At 32.8% G+C, this 19,758-nt stretch overlaps 1 protein-coding gene across 1 annotated transcript; it reads right to left on the bottom strand.

The window, feature by feature from the left end:
• Positions 1 to 5,268: 5,268 nt before the first annotated feature.
• On the bottom strand, positions 5,269 to 8,471 carry LOC120090408 (peptide methionine sulfoxide reductase (Protein of unknown function DUF829, transmembrane 53)). Its single transcript, XM_039048047.2, has 7 exons — positions 7,969 to 8,471; positions 7,601 to 7,658; positions 7,288 to 7,368; positions 7,124 to 7,159; positions 6,761 to 7,000; positions 6,539 to 6,680; positions 5,269 to 6,278 (listed from the first exon to the last, which is right to left on the bottom strand). The coding sequence occupies exons 1-7, from the start codon at positions 8,154 to 8,156 to the stop codon at positions 5,794 to 5,796; spliced, it is 1,230 nt and encodes a 409-aa protein (XP_038903975.1). The 5' UTR covers positions 8,157 to 8,471; the 3' UTR covers positions 5,269 to 5,793.
• Positions 8,472 to 19,758: the final 11,287 nt, after the last annotated feature.

Raw genomic sequence — 19,758 nt, 5'->3', positions numbered from 1 at the left:
ATGGATCCATAAAATATAACCCTTATATTTAATTATGATGCATGAACATGTTTATCCTTAAGTACGATTTTTTGAATCTATATGGCATACAATATGTAATATGAATTCAAACATTAATCTAAACATACATCCAATGCATAATTAAATTAATTTAAACGGAAAAAATTGGACTAATTTTGGCACCCTAATGAAAAATTAATTAATTAAATTAATATCAATTTTATATCAATTTAATTAATTAATCCTATAATTAACAAAAAAAAAACTAGGTCAAAAAAAGTTCAGCACTCCTTAAGCTCGCGCGCGCCGCCAGCTTCCGTCAAACTTCGTAGCATCACAACGCCGAGGAGCAGCGTCACGACACTACAACTCCTTTGCATTATGCCCGAACACCTCTATTTTTCCTGATCTCTTCAACAACACTTGCTCTTATGGTCAACATGAACTTACAAACTCGGAGCAAAAATTAAATGCCCAAAAAAACAATAGGCCCTTACATTTTAATCACATTAAAAGTGATCTAAGTGCCAAAATTGAAAACATCCAATCTTGCAAACCTTCTTTCAAAATGCAGATTTAAAACTCCACCTTTAAACTAATTTTTGTTTCAAAATACAATGAACAAAGATTCTTTCAAAATGCAGATTTAAAACTCCACCTTTAAACTAATTTTTGTTTCAAAATACAATGAACAAAGATGCAAGAAGTTGGCTCTGATACTAATTGTAGAGATCAAATCCCGAGTGAAAGTATGTGAATACCTTGCATCTCAAAAATCAATTTTTGAAGAAACAAAAACAATGTTTTAAAACAAAACATATGAAGGATAAATATATGAAATAACATGCTTTGGAGAAAAGAAACTAAGAGAGAACCATTCTTACCTTTGAAGATTCCCGAGCTCCACGAAAAATCCTCTCGATCTTGGAATAAACTTCTTCTTGATGGAACTTGAACACAATCGTGAGAATAATCTTGTTATTCTCAAGGATTCAAATAGAATGGTAGGTGGTATCCAATTAGTTGGAAGAGGAAGAGATAGAGAGATTTTTTCTAGAGAATAAAGAAAGGATTTGTGTTTTGGTGGCTAGGGTAAACCTCACCAAAATGAATATCTTACTCTAAAAGGGCCACAAGGAAGAATTTATATGGAGAAGGGTTAACCTCTTCTCTAAGTCTTTCCCAATTTACCCTTGTGCTCAGTTAATTAAATAACATTTATTTAATTAATTAGCACATTAATTAAATAACCATCTATACATTAAATCTAATTTAACGTGTATATCTAATTAACATAAATAAACATCGTATGTTTATGTGCATCACCTCTCTATTAATTTAATTAATTGATTCTTTATGAATCTAATTCACTTGAATTAAATATTTGAATCTCATTCAAATATTTCTCTCCAACTTAATTTAAATTATAGATCACATCCATAATCAATTACATATTAATCACATTAATAAACAATTTCCTCAAATTGATTTGAACAATTCAAATCATTCATCTTTAATATCCTTTAGTGAGCTAACAAGGAGATCTAGTGGACTTGTAGATCTTAAGCTCCAACGATATGAGATTAATTAGCTAAACTCATTAACCAAATTAATCAATATTCGTTAACCGTGGGTACACTCCACTAAAGACCCACAGCTGCACTTTTCTCACTGTAGATATATTTCTGTGTTCGTGGATATAGACTAATAACAGCAAATTAGTCCTTAATGAGTGTCCATACCACCAATTGGGTCAAATTACCATTGTACCCTTGGGTTATCTCTATATCCTTAAGTATTAGTGTTCCTCTAATGAATAACTTGTTTATGGTCCAACCAATAAACAAAAACCCCTCTCAAGCCAATGAGAGGGTAGGGTTCTTTGTTTAAGTCCTGGAGACACCACTTAAGGGAACACTCATCTACTTACCCTGAAGTCGAGAAAGAATGAATTCCATCTTGTATTATTATGTTCCCAACTCCTCACTTGGTCTTATCGTCAAAATGGTAGGCTTATTGAGTTGGCAAATTAGCCACTCTCACCCATACAAATTAAAGGACAATCCCTCGTGAAAAGGAGTTCATAATACACTCAGGATTAAGACTAAATTGCCTAAGTCATCCAATTGAAATAGGAACCAAACTAGTTAATGGCATTACATCTAGTAGGTACTATTTCGTGGTCCAGTCTTATGCAAACTTATTTCATAGAATACCCCCGTTTGCGTGTCATCTACACAGACGCGTTAGATCATTGCGTTTGTATCAAATACAAAGTGGGTCGTATCCATAGTGTCATCAGGACAAGGTACCCAACCTTATCCTTATACTATAGATCCTTTAGGTTGTAGCTTGAACATTGATCCCTATATGTCTCCACATACAGTTCAAGACTCATAAGCCAGTCTTGGATGTTAGTTTATTGAATTTAAGGTTATTAAGACAAAATAGAATACAACATAATCAATAACATTTATTGATTAACATTGATAACTCTTTATTGATGATGATCAATTGATAACATTTACTATCTACGCGTTTTAGGGCATAAAGCCTAACAAGAACACTAGACCATATATTATCCAGACATATAGGATGGACTTGGGATTCAATTCACGGCATCGTTGGGGTGATATTTAAGCCTCTCATCCCAAATTTCAAGAAACAAAAGTGAGGTGTTTGGAGTATTAAAAAGCGTGTCTGGAAGGTCATTCAAGGATGGAAGGAGAAATTCTTCTCTACTGGTGGCAAAGAAGTGTTGATTAAAGCGGTGGCTCAAGCATTCGTGATTTATACGATGAGTTGTTTTCAGCTTCCAAAAGGCTTGTGTGAGGAGATCTGCCAAATTTTCGTAAGGTTCTGGTGGGATCAGCTAGCGACAAAGCCAAAATACATTGGCGCAATTGGTCTAGCATGTGTGTCAAGAAAAAGGATGGTGGTCTCAACTTCCGCGACTTGCATATCTTCAATTGATTATGTTGGCTAAGCAAAGCTAGTGTATCATTAGGCAACCTAACAGTTTACTTACTAAGGTACTCTGAGGTAATTTCAAAACTAAAAATTTTCTAAATATAGGTCTAGGTCATAACTCTTCCTATGCTTAGAGGAGCATCCTATGGGGAATATCTTTGTTTAAGAAATGCTATCGATGGCGGGTGGAAAACAGATAGTTTATATAAATTTCTAGTGATCCTTGGCTTCCGAGGGAGGAAAACAAGGTACCTATATAGGTTCATCCTGATTTACAAAGAAGAAATGTTGCATATCTCTTCTCCGACAATGGAGACTAAAACGAGGAGCTAATCCAATCAAGATTCATTAATGATGATGTTTACACTATCCTTCAAATACAACGACTAAGAGGGCGCCATGATAATGAGATAATTTGGAACCTTGATAAACAGGGAGTTTTCACCTTTAAAAGCACTTACTTTTTAGGATTAAATCTTGCTAATTCGAATGCAGCTAGTTTCGTCTGTAAGGAATGCTTCTAAGTCTTTATGGAAATCTCTTTAGAAGACTAAAGTACCCCCTAAGGCAAAGATCCGTTGTTGGAGAATTATCCCATACATTTTCCCTACCGAATCTAATATTGCTAAAAAGGGAGTATATTCTAATGTTTTGTATATGTTTTGTAGGAAACAGGTGGAAACCGCAACACGTATTGTATTGGAGTGATCGATTTTCAGAGAGATCTGATGTAGGTTTATCTCAACTAATATTGATGTTCTTTGGGATCATAGTCCTCAATGGACCTATCAGGACTTATGACACTAGATTTTTTTTTGTGTCTACTATGGACTTGGATAGGATCGTGATAATTGCATGGCATATTTGGGAAGCTAGGAACAAGATGGTGTTCCAAAGGTAGAATGCTGATGTTGAGTCTATTTGCTATTCCATAGTCAAACATATTCTTGAGGTTCATGATGTTGATGCTAGATCTTATGGTAAAGGCAAAGGTGCAATCTATCCTAATCTCACCATATGTTGAATAGATGGCAGCCCCCTCTAGTTTCTTTTGGAAGCTGAACACGGATGCTACTTGGAACGCAGGCTCCAATTCATGTCGATTGGGTTGATGCTTCAAGATAATTTGGGATGGGCTCGTCTAACTGGTAAGTTCTTCTCTCGCTGTCAAAGGTGAAGCTTCTTGAAGCTATAACGATTTGCTCTGGGCTAGAGAGTATTTCTTTATTAAGCATCTCAAATATTTTGGTTGAGTCAGATTGTTTGGAGATTATTTATCTACTGAATGATGGTGTTATTGATCTCTCTGAAGTCTCTTTCTTCTCTATAGAGGCAAAGGAGCAGGGTAATGCATTAGAGGTTGCCGCTTGTACTCATATTAGTCGTAGTCAGATAACCTTGCACATGGTGTTACACGAAAAGCTTTGGAGGATTGCAAGACTTCTATTCTCTATTTGTCTTATCCTACATGATTTACTCTGCTTATGTCTAGATATGTTTTCTTGTAATTGGTGGGGCTTTTGCCCCTTTGTTCTTTGTCCAAAAAAAAAGAAAGAAAGAAAAAGAAAACTATATGTTTAAATACATTTTTGTTCTCATTCATTAATGTATCTAAATATAACCTTTTTACTAAGTAATTTTATATTTGTTGATTTCTTCACATATATTTTACAATCTAATTCATCTCTTTTTCATAAAACACATTTTTAATTTCACATCTCCATTCTTATTCATCTTTCAATAGAATCTCATTATGATTAATGTAAACGTGACCTGAATGATTAAAGGCCTACTTGAAAGTGAAATTAAAATAGCCTTGCCTAAGGACAGGGATTACACTTGTACTGCGTAAAAGTCCTTCAAAAACTAGTAGTCTCACAAATCTGAATCATGCAAGCACAAAGAGTAAAAAAGTGATTTAAAAAAAAAACAAACAAACAAACAATGAAGACTTTTTCTCCTTCTCCAATTCCACATGTATGAAAGATGAAACAACAATATAATAAAAGATGGAGATTTGCCCCTTTCCCTAAAAAAAGTAGTTTGAGAAAAAGAGAGGGAGAGAGGAAAAGCAGGATCATTTATTGATTTTGAGTTGATATGACTTCTTGACCTTTTGCAAGTACTTGCTGAATCCTTCCCAATCTGCCCATTACTCTCAAACTTGTTTCCTTACCAAAACTAACCATTCTTCCCCTTCTCTACATCCTATGTCATGAAGCCAGAACAACAACCAATGTTAAATGATATAAATCCCATATGTCAAGCAAGACCCAAAAAAAAATAAACACATATCTCTTCAAAATCAACATGTCTTGTTCGTTCAGTTCAAGTGTATACATTATTCAAACATCCAAGTGAGAGTCTGTCAACATACTGGAGTTTCCCTTTTTACAGTTCCTTCTGTACACTAAAACCTATGAACAAAAATCCCTTCCTCAATACCATCAACAGTCTGTTACTGTATGTGGACATCACCATACAATATACCACATCTCTAACCAATCTTCGAACTCGTCGGTCATACCCTATCACACAATAGAGCAGTCTGAAACTTCTACCTCTTTGTATGTTACAATACCTCATTGTAAATTGTACATACGGTTTTTCCAGTACTTGAGGCCATGGTGATGCGGAGTCATCCTTTGGTCCGAAAAGATTCCTAATGAGGTACAACCTCCAAATCTTGCAATTACCACAAAGGAGGGATTCCTTGTCTAAAATTTAAATTAGATGTGCTACTAATGCCTCAAAAGATAGAGGTTAGATGATAATAAACTCACAGACAAAAGCCCAGTTTCCAACTCTCATCTATTATCTATGTCATAGTCTAGAGCGTCGGATGAACTTTGTACCAGAGAAAGGTGAGTGCCTGCGAGCTGAAGCAAGTGGTTGCCCGTTTAAAGAGCCGTGAAATTTAATATCCCAACCTTCAACATTTTTGGGCACACAAACATCGAAGAGAAATTGACCGAGGACACTATGTGCACTGATGCCAGGGGGGCTTGAAAGCGGAGATGTTCTTTCTTTTGGGTCAGGTGAGGATGGATGCTCTCCACCATCCTGAGTATCTGCCGAGCTTGGCAAGAAGAAGTGATCGCTTGGCCCAACTGCCACTCTTCTAAAACTCTGGTTTGAATTAACAGCTGCATTCTGAAGGTCACATATCAATTCAGGCATTTCATCACCTTCCATGTCTCTTCTTTCTCCTTTAAATTGTAGGATTTTGTGCGAATAAACAGATGACGCTTTCTCGAGAAATATGGTCACAGCAGCTCTATATTGAGCTGGGTAATTTTTGTAATGACCTGACAAGAAACAGATATCACATATAATTTAATTATAAACATTTTCCTGTCTAAGGAACAGTATCACTTGGAGAAAATTAGCCCAATACAACCATATCAACAGCCAAATTTTTATTTTAAAAGGCTGCTTTTTGTTTCAATTAAAGGGAATTGAATCCTTCTGAAGAGAAATTTTGAAAATGTAATAATAACATTGAAAACAGGGCACTTCTTTGTTCTAAATGAAGTACTACAAAGGAAAGAGTCAGTTTGAGACAAACCTAAGTGTGGGGAGCCATTGAATTTCACAAGCTGAACGTCGGCCCCTAATTCTTGAATACTCTTGGTGAAATTACAGATAACTTCATACTGAGCACGATCATCCTTTTCAGAGCACATAATGAGAAATGGAGCACCAATGTTCTAATAAGAGCAAGAAAACTTATTAACTTGTGAATATGAAATCGAGTTTAGGGAAGGTGAAAAGAAACTAGGAAACTTACAACAGACGAGCACAATGTCCGCCAATACTCATCACGCTGTGAATCAAATCTAGTGAGATATAGAGCATCAAGACCAGAAGAGACGCCTTTTGCAAGCCAGGAGATAAGTTGAGATGATCCAGGCATTTTCAGAATAGTTGGATGTATGGCAAATCGAGCACCCAAGTCACTTATTAGTTCAACAGGACTGGAATCATATATGTGCCCAGAAACACAAGTTCTGATCATTTGACATTCATTCTTCACAGTAAAAGGAAATGAGGAAACTGTCATTCACCACCTCGATTTCAATTCGAATTGATATCACAAGGAAGACTTTTTTACAAGAGAAACTTAAAGAATACAAAACAATGATAAGCTAACCATGTAAAGTGGACTGCCACATCTTCCCTCGATAATCTGCAATTCATGAAGTAAATTTATTAATAATGCGATAGTTGCAATAAGATTACTAATTCAATATGGATATAAACAGAAAATTGATGTGTGCATTAAATGAAGAATTCTCAGTAATTGAGCTAAGTCACCTGCAAAACCCTGCACATACAAGCCTTTGATGCACCACTTAGAGCTACAAAAACTATAGGACGAAGCTTCAGTCTTAGCTCCTGTAAAGAAATACCAAAAGGATCTTATGAGATAATTTGAAACACACTGAAACTTCCATCTCATTACAATAGTCCATTGTACTTTTTTTTGGAAAAAAATTGGGGTACAATTTAGTAATTGTTTCAACATCACACATAAGTTCATATCTACCCTGTTCAACTTCAACCCAGATTAACCATAAGGTCAAAATGAAAAAACATCCAACATAAGAGAGAGAACAAGGGCACTAACCTCTACAAGCTCATTAATAACAAGAAACGCCAGTGATGTAGCTCTTTCAGGATCAAATCTGAAAGAATTGTAGTGAGGAGAAACAGAACAATACGTTAGACATTTAAAAACAAAAAGGTAACTGACGTTCTCTGACCATGAAACGAGCAACATCGAAAATAGACTTGGGGTCAATCACAACAATTTCCCAAACAAAAACCAAATTCGACGCAGAAAACGAGAAACCCTCCGGCGAAATCGTCTTCCAAAAATACCCAATTGAAGAACGAAGGTACCCAGATGAAAAAGCCCAACACAATTCAAAATCCACCTCCAGGAATACGAAGAAAACCAAAAACATCGATGACCCAAATAGCAAAAGAACTCACATATTAAGAAAATCGGCATAACAAACAAGGGAATTCCATCCAAGCGAGGCATAAAGATGAACAAACTTATCCAAGTGACGATGCTGAATCGAAACCCAAGCGAAAAGAACAACAAGACCTCTACTATTTCGGGGCTCGTTTCTCGTTCCCCAATAAACGCTTCCACCGCCAACACCACCGCCTAACATCGCGGTTTTCGAACTAAATTTCGACCCAGTAGAGGTAGAGACGATTTGGGAAGAGGGGTTTGAGGGAATTTGGAGTGAAGATTCGAAGGATTGGAATCGGAGCGTGTGAGATATCTGGCACGTGGATGAGAGGCGCTGCAATGGTGGATGGGAGTTGGGGAAAAACAAAATCGATGGTTCATCAATTATCAATAAAATCAATAATGTGGTGCTGGGAAAATCGACTCTTCTCTGTTTTCTCTCTCATCTTGTTCTTCGTCGGAGTGGGACCCCATTATTAATGCAGATCCTAACACTCGCTCAACGCTTTAGGATAAGTTTTTGTCGCTCGTTTCAGTTCCTTTGTTTGTGATAGTTCAGACGACGCCGTTTTGCATAATTTCTCGTGGCTCCCAATTTTTTAAAAAAATTATTCAACCCGTTACTAAATTTCCATTCACATCTCTATATTTTGTTTTCGTAGGTTCAATATCGACACATAAAAGGTAAATTGATATTTCTATTAGATAATAAAAAAATCTACAAAACATATAAAATAAGCAACAAAATATCACTAATAATATAAATAATAGATATTTAAAAACCATAAAAAACTTATTTGATAATTTAAATTTCTAAAAAATTAAAGTTTCGATATTTCTATCGACATCGATATTTCAAGCTTTGATTATATATATATATATATTAAAATAATTATCTGCATTTTATTTGTGTTGTTCGTTTGTGTTGCACGTTTTTATTTGCTTATTTTTAAAGGTTCTTTTCTCATACATTTAACCATTTTAAACTAGCAGCTAAGTTGTAGCTATTTTTGGTTGTTAGGCATGATACTTTAATCACAATGGATAGCTTCAGTTTTTTCTTTTTTATTACTTTACTTTATAATTAATATTTCCATTTTTTTTAATAATTAATGTCTTGTTTGATGACATTTTTTTCTTTTTTTTAGTTTTTTTAAATGTACACGTTTTTTGACAACTTCTTTACAATAGTTTTTGGGACCGTTTGGATTCACTCAAGGAAAAAATTATTTTTTTTAAACTTAAAAACTTGTTAAAATACACTTGAAAAACTATTTTGAATGATCGTCAAACAATTCAATTTCTTCCAAAATAACTTACTTTTTTACATTAAACACTTAGAAATGTATTTCAAATACGTTCTCCATTTTTCTAAATTAAACATTTGAATTCTTAACTGAATTCTATAAAAACAAACAAACAAATTTTTTAAAACTATTATTTTTTTAGTTTTCATAAAAATCTTAAAAGAATGGATAAAAAAATGGAAATAATTTTTATAACTTACATTTTAAAATTCAAATAATTATCCAATGAATAAAGTTTAGTTATTTTCTTCCTATTTGAATTTCCTTTTCCTTTTTCTTTTCTAAGTCATGACATTTGCATCGAAATTGAACGACGTTAAGATTGGCCTTAATCCTTTACTTTAAACTTTTTTTTTACCCTCTATTTGGAATTAAAGAAGTTCATAAAAGGGGCTCTAAACTCCATGGTTTAAAATAATGTCATATTTTGAATGAAAATATTTGAAATAAATATAATCTCTATTTGGATGTTAGTTAAAAAAAATCAAAGACTAAAATATTATTTTAGTCAATATAATTTCGAAGATCTAAACTTAGTTCATAATTATGATAGATCTTAAAATCAACTTTTATAGTTGGTTTAAAGTTATCATTTAAAAAATAAAATAAAATAAAATCTCTATCAATTTTCACCCTTGAAATTTTAATAATATAATTATGTTGGGACTTCTTTAATGTAAATTATTATTACTAATTTTCAAATATGAATGTGTTTACAATTTTTATTGAAAATACGAGATTAAATTTAGACATTTGAATATAACAATACTAAATTAGAATGGACCTCGAAATACAAATACTAAGATAACTATTATGACCAAGATTAAAAAAATATATAAATAATATTACTAATATTGTATTTAGATTTGAATTACCAATAAGGGGATTTTTATATATAGAAAAGTGGGCCAAAGTATTTACAATTTATAGCAAAAAAATATACTGTAAAATAGATTAAGAAACGATTACAGCCCAAACCAAACTCAAAAATGATGTAAAATACCCCCAGCCCAAATGCAAAAATAAATAATAATAATAAAAAGAGAGAGAGAAAAGACGGCGACCCGACCTGAAACTCCAACCACAATTAATTGACACGATTTTCTCCGAATATCTTTGCCTCCAACTAACGACGCTTCATATTCTCCAATCCTCTCCATTTCATTGTTCTCTCAAAATCAATTTATTCTTATTCTTATTATTCTTCCTCTTTTTCCATCGACGCTGGTTCACTTCTTCTTTTTTATTTACGTCCTTTTCCATGCACTGCTTCATTTCCATCCTCGTCCGCTATTTCTTGGTCCTCCTCTTCTTCTTAATCCTTATTCCACTTGTGCTTCTTGCTGCATCTTTCTTCTCACTACACCGGTAATAACTCAACTTCAAAAGGTATATCTTTTTTTCTTATCAATTTATGAATGATTATAGTTATTAAGCCTAATTCTAATTTCTTGTTTAGTAGTAATATTTATTAACCATAAATTTTGTATACAAATGGTAAGCAACATCAAAAGAAAGATAATTAAATAAGAAGAATCATTAAAAAAAATTAAAAAATATTTTTTTAAAAAAAGATAAAAACTCAAAAGATAGAGCAAGGGAAACTAAAACTGAAGGTATAAACAAACCTATGATAGACATTGATAGCAGTGTATCACTGTCTATCAATGATATAAAGTGATGGAACATTTTCTCATATATATTTGGTCTGGTTGTATATGTTTTCATATTTGATTGTTTGTCTAGGGGCTAATTATTAGATTGTATATGTTTTGATATTTGTTTTGTTTTAGTTTAGTTTGCTTATAGGATCCACTTCATGGTTTAGTCATGTTGTAATACAAAAAAAAAGAAGTACATAGAAAGTAATAGAACTCTAGCAATATCTATTACAAATAGACACTAATAGACTACTATCAGTGTCTATATGCGACATTAAGTGTTGTATGTTGTCTATCATTCATACCATTACCAATGTATACATATGTTTTCTTAGATATGTTTAGTTGAGGGTTACTTACAATTGGTATTTCTTTTACAGTTTGTATTTTTTTCATTCATAGACTACTTACACTTGATGTCGTGCTTTAGTATATAAAAAGGTACTTGATAGACAGTGATAGACACTATCACTGTATATCACATTTCATGGTTTGCAATAGACAGTATCTATCTATCGCTGATAGACATTATTGTCTATTAGCAATAGACTGTGATAGAAGTTTACCAATGTTTATTGAATGCTAATAGTGAGTGATAACCAATGATAGAATATAGACTGGTTGTTATATGTTTAAACATATGGAACAGAAACATGAACATCAAACAATAATGCAATACCAGAACAAGCATTTGAGGATAACAATATGCATCTCATTAGATGTAATTCAAACTATAAAAAAGCAATTAGATGCATCTCATTAATGAACTTAACTTTACGTCATTTATGTCATTTGTCTCGTGAAATTATTTCACGAGACGAACTCCACGAGAAATGAATTCAACGAACTCAACTTCACGTCATTTCTGTCTTTTATCTCGTGAAATTCATCTCGTGAAGTTATTTTACAAGACAAACTTCACGATAAATGAATTCAACAAACTCAACTTCACGTCAGTTCTATCTTTTGTCTCGTGAAGTTACTTCATGAGACGAACTTCACAAGAAACGAACTCAATGAACTCAACTTTATATCATTTTTATCTTTTGTCTCGTGAAGTTCATCTTGTGAAACGAACTTCACGAGATGAATAGCGTGGTCGAGGAACCACGACACCATGGACGAGGAAGAGGCCATAGTCGGACGCATGCAGAAAATCAAAGAAGAGAATCGCGGAAGAACCATAAACCTATACGCGCAGAAAATCAAAGAAAAAAATCAAGGAAGAAATTGTATCATGGTCGAGGAAGAATGTCTTCGATGAAGAACGTCGAGGAAGAAGTTGAAGAATAATGAGGAAGAAGCCATAGGTGAGGACACACAGATTTCAAATTGCAAGGATATTTTAAGAATTTTGAAAAAAAAAAAAAGAAAAAGAAAAAAGAAAGAAAGAAAACTCCACTTCCCTTGACAATTTTTTTGCTATAGATTGTAAATACTTATGTTTTTTGTATTTATAGAATTACTCTTACTAATATCGTCTTTCGACTTAAGATTGTCTTTTGACTCAAGATTATCACCTGTATAAGTAGTAAACTTTAAGAGAATAACTTTCCAATGAAATAATGTTAATTTGAAAACTTAATAGTTACCTTAAATATTTATACATATAGAAACTAAATAAACACAATTTAGGAACTAATTAGAAAACTCATCTAAGGATTACATTAAGATCACGTTTACCCACTTGTAAATGTAATATATCAATGGTAATCTAAAAAGTGAGTCCCATTTAATTACGCTTGTTATTGTTTATCTGTATTATGCAATTATTATGAAATGTGGGGTCTACTTTGAATTATGTAATCAAATAACGCAATCTAATTAAGGAATGAAACATGCTCAATTTGATTGCATTTGAAATTTACGTAGGACCTATTAGATATTATCGTTTCCATTACTTTACCATTATGAATATTGTTGTTGTTATAGTATTAGAATTGTGAATATTTCATATTTATTGTTACTATTATTATTATCGTTATCGTTATTGTTACCACTAGGGTCTAGCGGTAACAGTAATAGTAAATGTGATAGATTTATATAAGTAAATGTGATAACAAAACAGCCCAATTACATTTGCGATTCATACTCGTTATAATTGCCACTTTTCATTACGATTTGGTAAACGTGGCCCAAAAAGTTTATACTTATGGTAAAAGTAGGTATATATATGTATGGAGGTAGTTGGCTTGCCAACATGAGTTGAGTTAAGTTGGTATAATATACCAACTTAATGTTTGGCCAACCAACTTTAAATGTTGGTGGAGTTGAGTTGGTATATTTTACCAACTCATCCCAACTCGCCTAATCTTTTTCTTCTTTCAATATTTTTAATGACCCCACCCATCGACTGTTGTCGACAATTATCGCTGCCACACTCTAGGAACCAACTTTGAGCTCCGACAACCACATCTGATAACAACTCCGACGACCAATTCCAAGCTTTGGCAACCACCTTCGATGACAATTCCGGTAACCCAATTCCAACAACCACCTTCGTGCGACCAACTCCGATGACCAATTTTGGATTTCGACTAATGGTTGAAAACCCTAACACAGTGGAAGAATCAAGGACCATTACTCGCTATCAATTTAAGTATTTTGACATACCAATACATTGGGAAATTCAGAAAACATTACAGAGACAAAAAATAAACAGCCTACTGTATTATTAAACTAGGTTAAGCATGCTATAGAATTAAATCTACAGAGAAAAGGGAAACGTTGCTTACTTTTGTAGAACTAAATTAAAAACACCAATTTTTCAATTGGGATTGAGAACAATATCACTAAAAAAGGTTTCCTCCTTATTCTCTAAGAATTGAGGATTATAGGTTTGTGGGAACCAAATAACAACTAGGAAGAAGGAAGGAGAATTTCTTTTGGAGAGAAAGTATGTTCACAAAATCGTTCTGTGTCTATAAAAAATCAATCACCTTGCGTTCTTCAAAAAATTGCACGATTATAATCACAAAGAGAGAGACAGAGTGAAACATGGGAATCATTCCATGTTTCTGTTAACTCCCAACATAGGAGTTAACTTTTAATTTTGTATTAAATAAATTAATAATTAATTAAATCTTATTTAATCAATGATTTCATTTAAATCATATTTAAATTAAACATATCTCATACAACCTATAGTTTTAATTCAATTAATTAAATCAAATTAAATAATTATTTAATTCTCTAATTAAATAATTATCAAATTAAATATCAAATATTTGATTTAACATACAAATGAATCATATCCAGTTGTATTTCTCTTGTAACCTATAGTTTTAATGTGCATCAAATACACATTAATTTCAACCTATAATTTTAAGATGAATCTAATTCATATTAAATTAATATTTGCACTGCTTCAAATATTTAATTCTACCACAAATTAATTTTGAATCATTTTCAAAATTAACTTTATTATAAAGTGTAAATAATATATAAAGTTTATATTATAATGTATCATTATACATTATATTATTTTTCTAAGTGAATTTGAACATTTAAAACTCTATTCAAAACATGGTTATCTCAATTCCCTTTACGAGCTAGGAATTAGATCTCATGAAACTACAGATCAGAAGCTCCAGCTATATAAGATTAATTGGCTAAACTCATTAACCACATTAGTCAGTAATCGTTAACTGTGGGTACACTCCATTAAAGACCCGCAACTATACCATTCTCACTGTAGATATATTTTTCTGTCCATGGATATAGACCAACAACAGCAAGTCCTTCACGAGTGTTCGTGACACTAGCTGGGTTAAAATTATCGTTTTACCCCTAGGTCACTTCTGTATCATTAAATACCAGTGCTTCTCTAATGAATAACTTGTTTATGGTTCAACCATTAAATGAAAACCCTACTCGGGCTAGTGAGAGGATAGAGTCCTTTGTTTAAGTCCCAGAGACACCACTTAAAGAAACATTCATCTACTTACCTTAAAGTTGGGAAGGAGTGAAATCCATCTTGTATTCTTATGTTCTCAGCTCCCCACTCGATCTTGTCCCTAAAATGGTAGGCTTAATGAGCCGGCGAACTGGCCACTCTCACCCATACAAATCAAAGGACAATCCCTTGTAACAATCCCTTTGCTTTTGTGTTTGATCTTGAAATAATATGTTGTTTATTTGAAGAAAATGTAATAGTATTTCCTTTAAAGTAATCATAGTATCCAGAAGTTGATTTTCTCTCATATGGGTTTGATGCCTAGTCTGAATCAGATCAAATCCTTGTAATAACAGGCTTCTTAAAAATGTTATATGATCAAGAGTAGCTTCTAAATAGCACAGAAATATGCTTTACATCTTGCCAATGAGCTAATGTAGAGGCATGCATGAACTAACAAACTTTGTTAATAGAACATGTAATCCATGTGCCCCTACAGTACTTCTATAAAGATAATCATGAAACTTTTCACCTTGATGAACTAATAAAATAGACCCACGAAGCATAGAAGTTGAAATTTGTTCTGCTTCATGCAACTTAGTCTCATAGAGAAGATCTGAGATATAGCTCTTTTGAGATAAGAAATTTCTCTAGTATGTGTATAAGATACTTATACTCCAAGAAAAGCTTTTAAAGATCTGTCAAAGCAAACTGATTATGTAAATGTTTAACAATATTATTTATACCAATTGATGAATTTTCGATTATACTACATCATCAACATAAACCAAGATATAGCAATCAAAAGAATGAAGATAAGAGGTTAATTGCTCAAACCAAGCCCTTGACGCTTGTTTGAGTCCATAAAAAGCCTTATAGAGTTTGCACACCATCTGATTATTCTTGGAAGAATCAAAACAGGAAGTTGTCATTAAAAACTTCTTCAATGAGCAAGTTGTTGGGATAAAACGCTATGTCTTTCAGATCAATTATCTCACTCTTGTGTGAATCTAATAGAATACTAATCAACTAGCAACAACAATAATAATCAAGTAAGGACACAAGGAATTTTAATGTGGAAAAACCCCCTCAATGTGTGGAGCGAAAAACTACGGACCAAAGTCAAAATATCCACTATGATCAATAATGGGTTACAACAAGTTTTTCCTAGTCACAACTAGAGACACACACGAATAAATATCTCAAGATTAACAATCTCGACAACAAATGACAACAAATAGTGATGAATAAAATTAAAAATGTCTCACTTGAAGTGACAACTAATTATCCACAGTATCTAACTGTAGGTAGCTCCAAATGAAATCTCCACTGTCCAGTTTGAAAACGCTCATGCCAAAAATACACTGTCAAAATTTTAGTTTGATCGGACCACAAATCGATCCCCAAATGGCTGAAATACGTTATTGTACAGAAGAAAGTTTTTCTCTAATTCTTCTTCACTGCTTTTTGTCTCTCGATTTTTGTAATACACAAAAGCTGATTGTTTTATAAGTCTTAAAATAAAACCTATTTTGCCCATTTAATGGGCCTTTCACTAAAGAAAAATGTGAAATAATCCAACACAAACCGCAGAGGAAAACATTGTTTATATCCACTTTAATTGCCATCTAAACGACAAGAGACAAAGTTAGCAATACTTTAATAGTTTTATGTTTGACCACATGGTTAAAAGTTCTTGTATAATCGAGATTAACTTCCTAATGAAAATCTTTAGCTACTAATCTTGCTTTATAACTAGCAATGGTGCCATCTAAGTTGTGTTTGATCTTAAATAACCATTTGCAACCAATGATATTATTATTTGGAGGTGGAACCAAGGTCCATGTTTTATTATCCACCAAAGTATCATGTTCAGTATTCATCGTTTTGACCCAATGAGGACATTTCAAAGCATCTTTCATTGTGGTGGTTCAATTTTAATATATTCTGTCAGCACCACTTTTGGTTTAAAAAATTCTAGCATTAAACGGAGTAATCATAGAATGTTGGTTGTCAATCTCATTAGAAATAGACGCAGGTAATGGGGAATCATCATTAGATGGAGCCAAAGAAGAATAAGTCGGTAGAGATGAAAATTGGTTAGAAGAAGAGCAGTTATTTGAAGACAAAGAAGTCATGGGTAAAGAAGAAGATAGATCACAACAAAGTAGATGACAAGAACCATTAGAAGTGGGTGAAATAAAAGGTTGAGATTGAGGATAAGATAAAGGATTTGTCATTGAACTAGATTGAGTAGGTTATAAAGGACACATAGTGGTAGTAGGTAGTAGAGAAGAGTGACGTAAAGTACTATTTGCAGCAAAAAATGAGGAAAGTTTAGGGTTAATTAAAAGAGTAGAGGAAATAGTTGAAGAGAACTAGATGAATTAGATAAAAAAAAAGGATGGGATAAAGCTAGAAAGAAAAATTCAGAGAATCGGACATGTCTTGATATGTATAGAAAGTCCAAAAGAAGATAAATATTTATACACTTTATGAACATTGCTATATCCAATAAAAATATAAGGGATAGATTTTGGTTCAATTTTATGATGATTATAGGGTTGTAGAGGTGGTTAACATAGACATCCAAACATTTTAAGAAATGAATAAATTGGTTTGATGTTGAATAACTTCTTCAAAAGTGAAATAAATGGATGAACTATAGTAGGAAGTCTGTTAATGAGATAAATTGCTAGAGAAAATGCATCATCCCAAAATTCTAGATTCAAAGATGCATGAGAATGTAAGGTACGTAAGACTAGTATCTACAATATGTCTATACTTACGTTCTACGATACCATTCTGTTGAGAAGTATAGGGACAAGTAGTACGGTGCGTTATTCCATTGGTTTTAAGAAAAGGAATAAAAGGACGAAACTCTGCCCCTCCATCATTTTGAAGATGTAAGATAAAACAATTAAGAAGTTATTGTATATATCAACAAAATAATATAGTATTGGAAGCCATTTTTAGAAGTGACAAAAGTTGGTCCACATAAATCGACAACAACTGATTATGAAGAAGAAGAATATTGTGTAATGGAGTCAACAAGATGTACAGTATGAATCTTTCCAACAACACATGTATGAAAAAGACATTTTTTATTACGAGGGTAAGAAATTTTACAAGAATAAAAAATGTGTTTATCAGTAATATAAGATGGATGACCTAAACAACATAGTTCACAGATGGTAAAGTTCCATCTAAATTAATGGAGGCGTGACTTTCAATCCAACTCTCTTGGATGAGTAACATAGAATAGACTTTTTTTTTGTAGACATGGAGTGTTTCTCTCTTTCAGACATTACAGAAACAGTGGAATCATATTTCATTCCAAGCTAGATAAAATGTGCAATGTTAATGAATCAACAAGAATCTTGATGGTTTGAAAATAATCTCTGAGAGTATGATTACTCTTCTTCACGTTTTCTAGCTTTGATTGCAACTGCATCACACGAGCAACATTCTTCGAGGAAAAACGAGTTTTAAGACTCTTTTATATTTCGTTGGCAATTTTGCAATCAAGAACTTCTAATAACACTTCGTTTTCCATAGATCCAAAGAACTGGAAGTGATTAAATTATCCCAGAGAACCTAGAAAGCATACTCAAGATTTGGAGAAGGAATAGAAGAAGATTCATTTTCAATGTTTATCGTCTTTGCCAGTATTTAAATATCTTCATCAATGAAACTTTGTAAGTCATGCCACAAAATGCAACAAGAATTAACTTTCCGTAGTTGATAATTTTCTTCATCTAATCTCATAGTATTTACTTTGCTTCAAGGATTAATTGGCTTTGAATTTTGAGAAGAACAAATCAAATCGAATGTTGTTGAAGATGACACCAATATTGGTGGAAAAAAACTTTGAAGTCATTAAACTCTAACCTTGGTACCATCTAAAGTTTTGAACAGAGAGAGATGAAATTGTCATAAAAGGTTTTGATATTTATATATTATGATAAAAAAAAAATAGTGAACTCTATATATAAGATATCGAGAATAACATAAATAATTACACAGATGATAAAATGTTGGGTCTGCACACTTGAAATTATGAATTGGGAAAGCCCAAATGATAAAATGTTGGCCCTGTTTGCTGATCCAAATCGTGATCCACCAAGTTATTTTGCCCCAAAATTAAATTGGTTTGGTAGAAAACTTGATCCTCCTTTGTCCACGATCTTCCAGCTGATGTGCACCACGTGGAATAACCCACTATCTTTTGTCTGATAGAAGTGAATGCCTATTTTGTTTCTGATGGGATTTTCAGAACAATTAATTTCTTTCTCTCTCATTCTCTTTATCGTTTTGCAGAATACTTTGCTAACCCTTTCTTTCTTTCTGATTGTTTCGAGCGATTTCCGTGTGAATGAAGAAGATGAAGAACATGCAATCTTGTAAAAGAAAAGAGAAGGAAGAGATCTACACGATGATATACGTGGTTCGGCAAACGATGCCTACATCCACGGGAAGGATAAGAGTTTTTATTCAAGAGCTAAGTCACATTTTTTCTTTACAAATTACTAGCTTTCTTGTAAGCCTTTGTATGTTTTTCTACAAATTGTAAATGATGCTTATTTATACATTTGTCTGATACAAATAGTTACAATAACAAACTGTAAAGAAAAAGAAATGTGAACTACTGTTGAATATATGGTTGAATGTTTGAGCTTATTTTACTTCATAAAACAATTTTCACAAAAACAACACTTAACAAATACACTAGAAAAATAATATTACTCAATAAGCTTTCTTAATAGAGGTTGTTATGTTGCATTGAAATGAGAGATTACATATATTGTCTCTACGTAAGTCGTTGGTGTATTTACTGGCTTGGCAAGCAAATGGCTTGCCCCATTGGACATTTAATTGGTCTCGCCCTCGATTGCACAACTCAAACTGATACATTTTCTTAAAACTGATTTTGGTTAT

This window comes from Benincasa hispida, chromosome 1 (assembly GCF_027475165.1).
Source record: "Benincasa hispida cultivar pf3 chromosome 1, pf3_genome.v1.1, whole genome shotgun sequence".
Classification (NCBI taxonomy): domain Eukaryota; kingdom Viridiplantae; phylum Streptophyta; class Magnoliopsida; order Cucurbitales; family Cucurbitaceae; genus Benincasa; species Benincasa hispida.
This window is presented reverse-complemented; position numbering and strand designations above follow the sequence as displayed.

Excerpts from the sequence above, each read along its gene's own strand:
- LOC120090408 (XM_039048047.2), bottom strand. The coding sequence starts at position 8,156 with ATGTTAGGCGGTGGTGTTGGCGGTGGAAGCGTTTATTGGGGAACGAGA. Across the intron at positions 7,369-7,600 it reads TTATTAATGAGCTTGTAGAG|GAGCTAAGACTGAAGCTTCG; the intron begins GTTAGTGCCCTT and ends ATTTCTTTACAG. Across the intron at positions 7,160-7,287 it reads GTATGTGCAGGGTTTTGCAG|ATTATCGAGGGAAGATGTGG; the intron begins GTGACTTAGCTC and ends CATGAATTGCAG.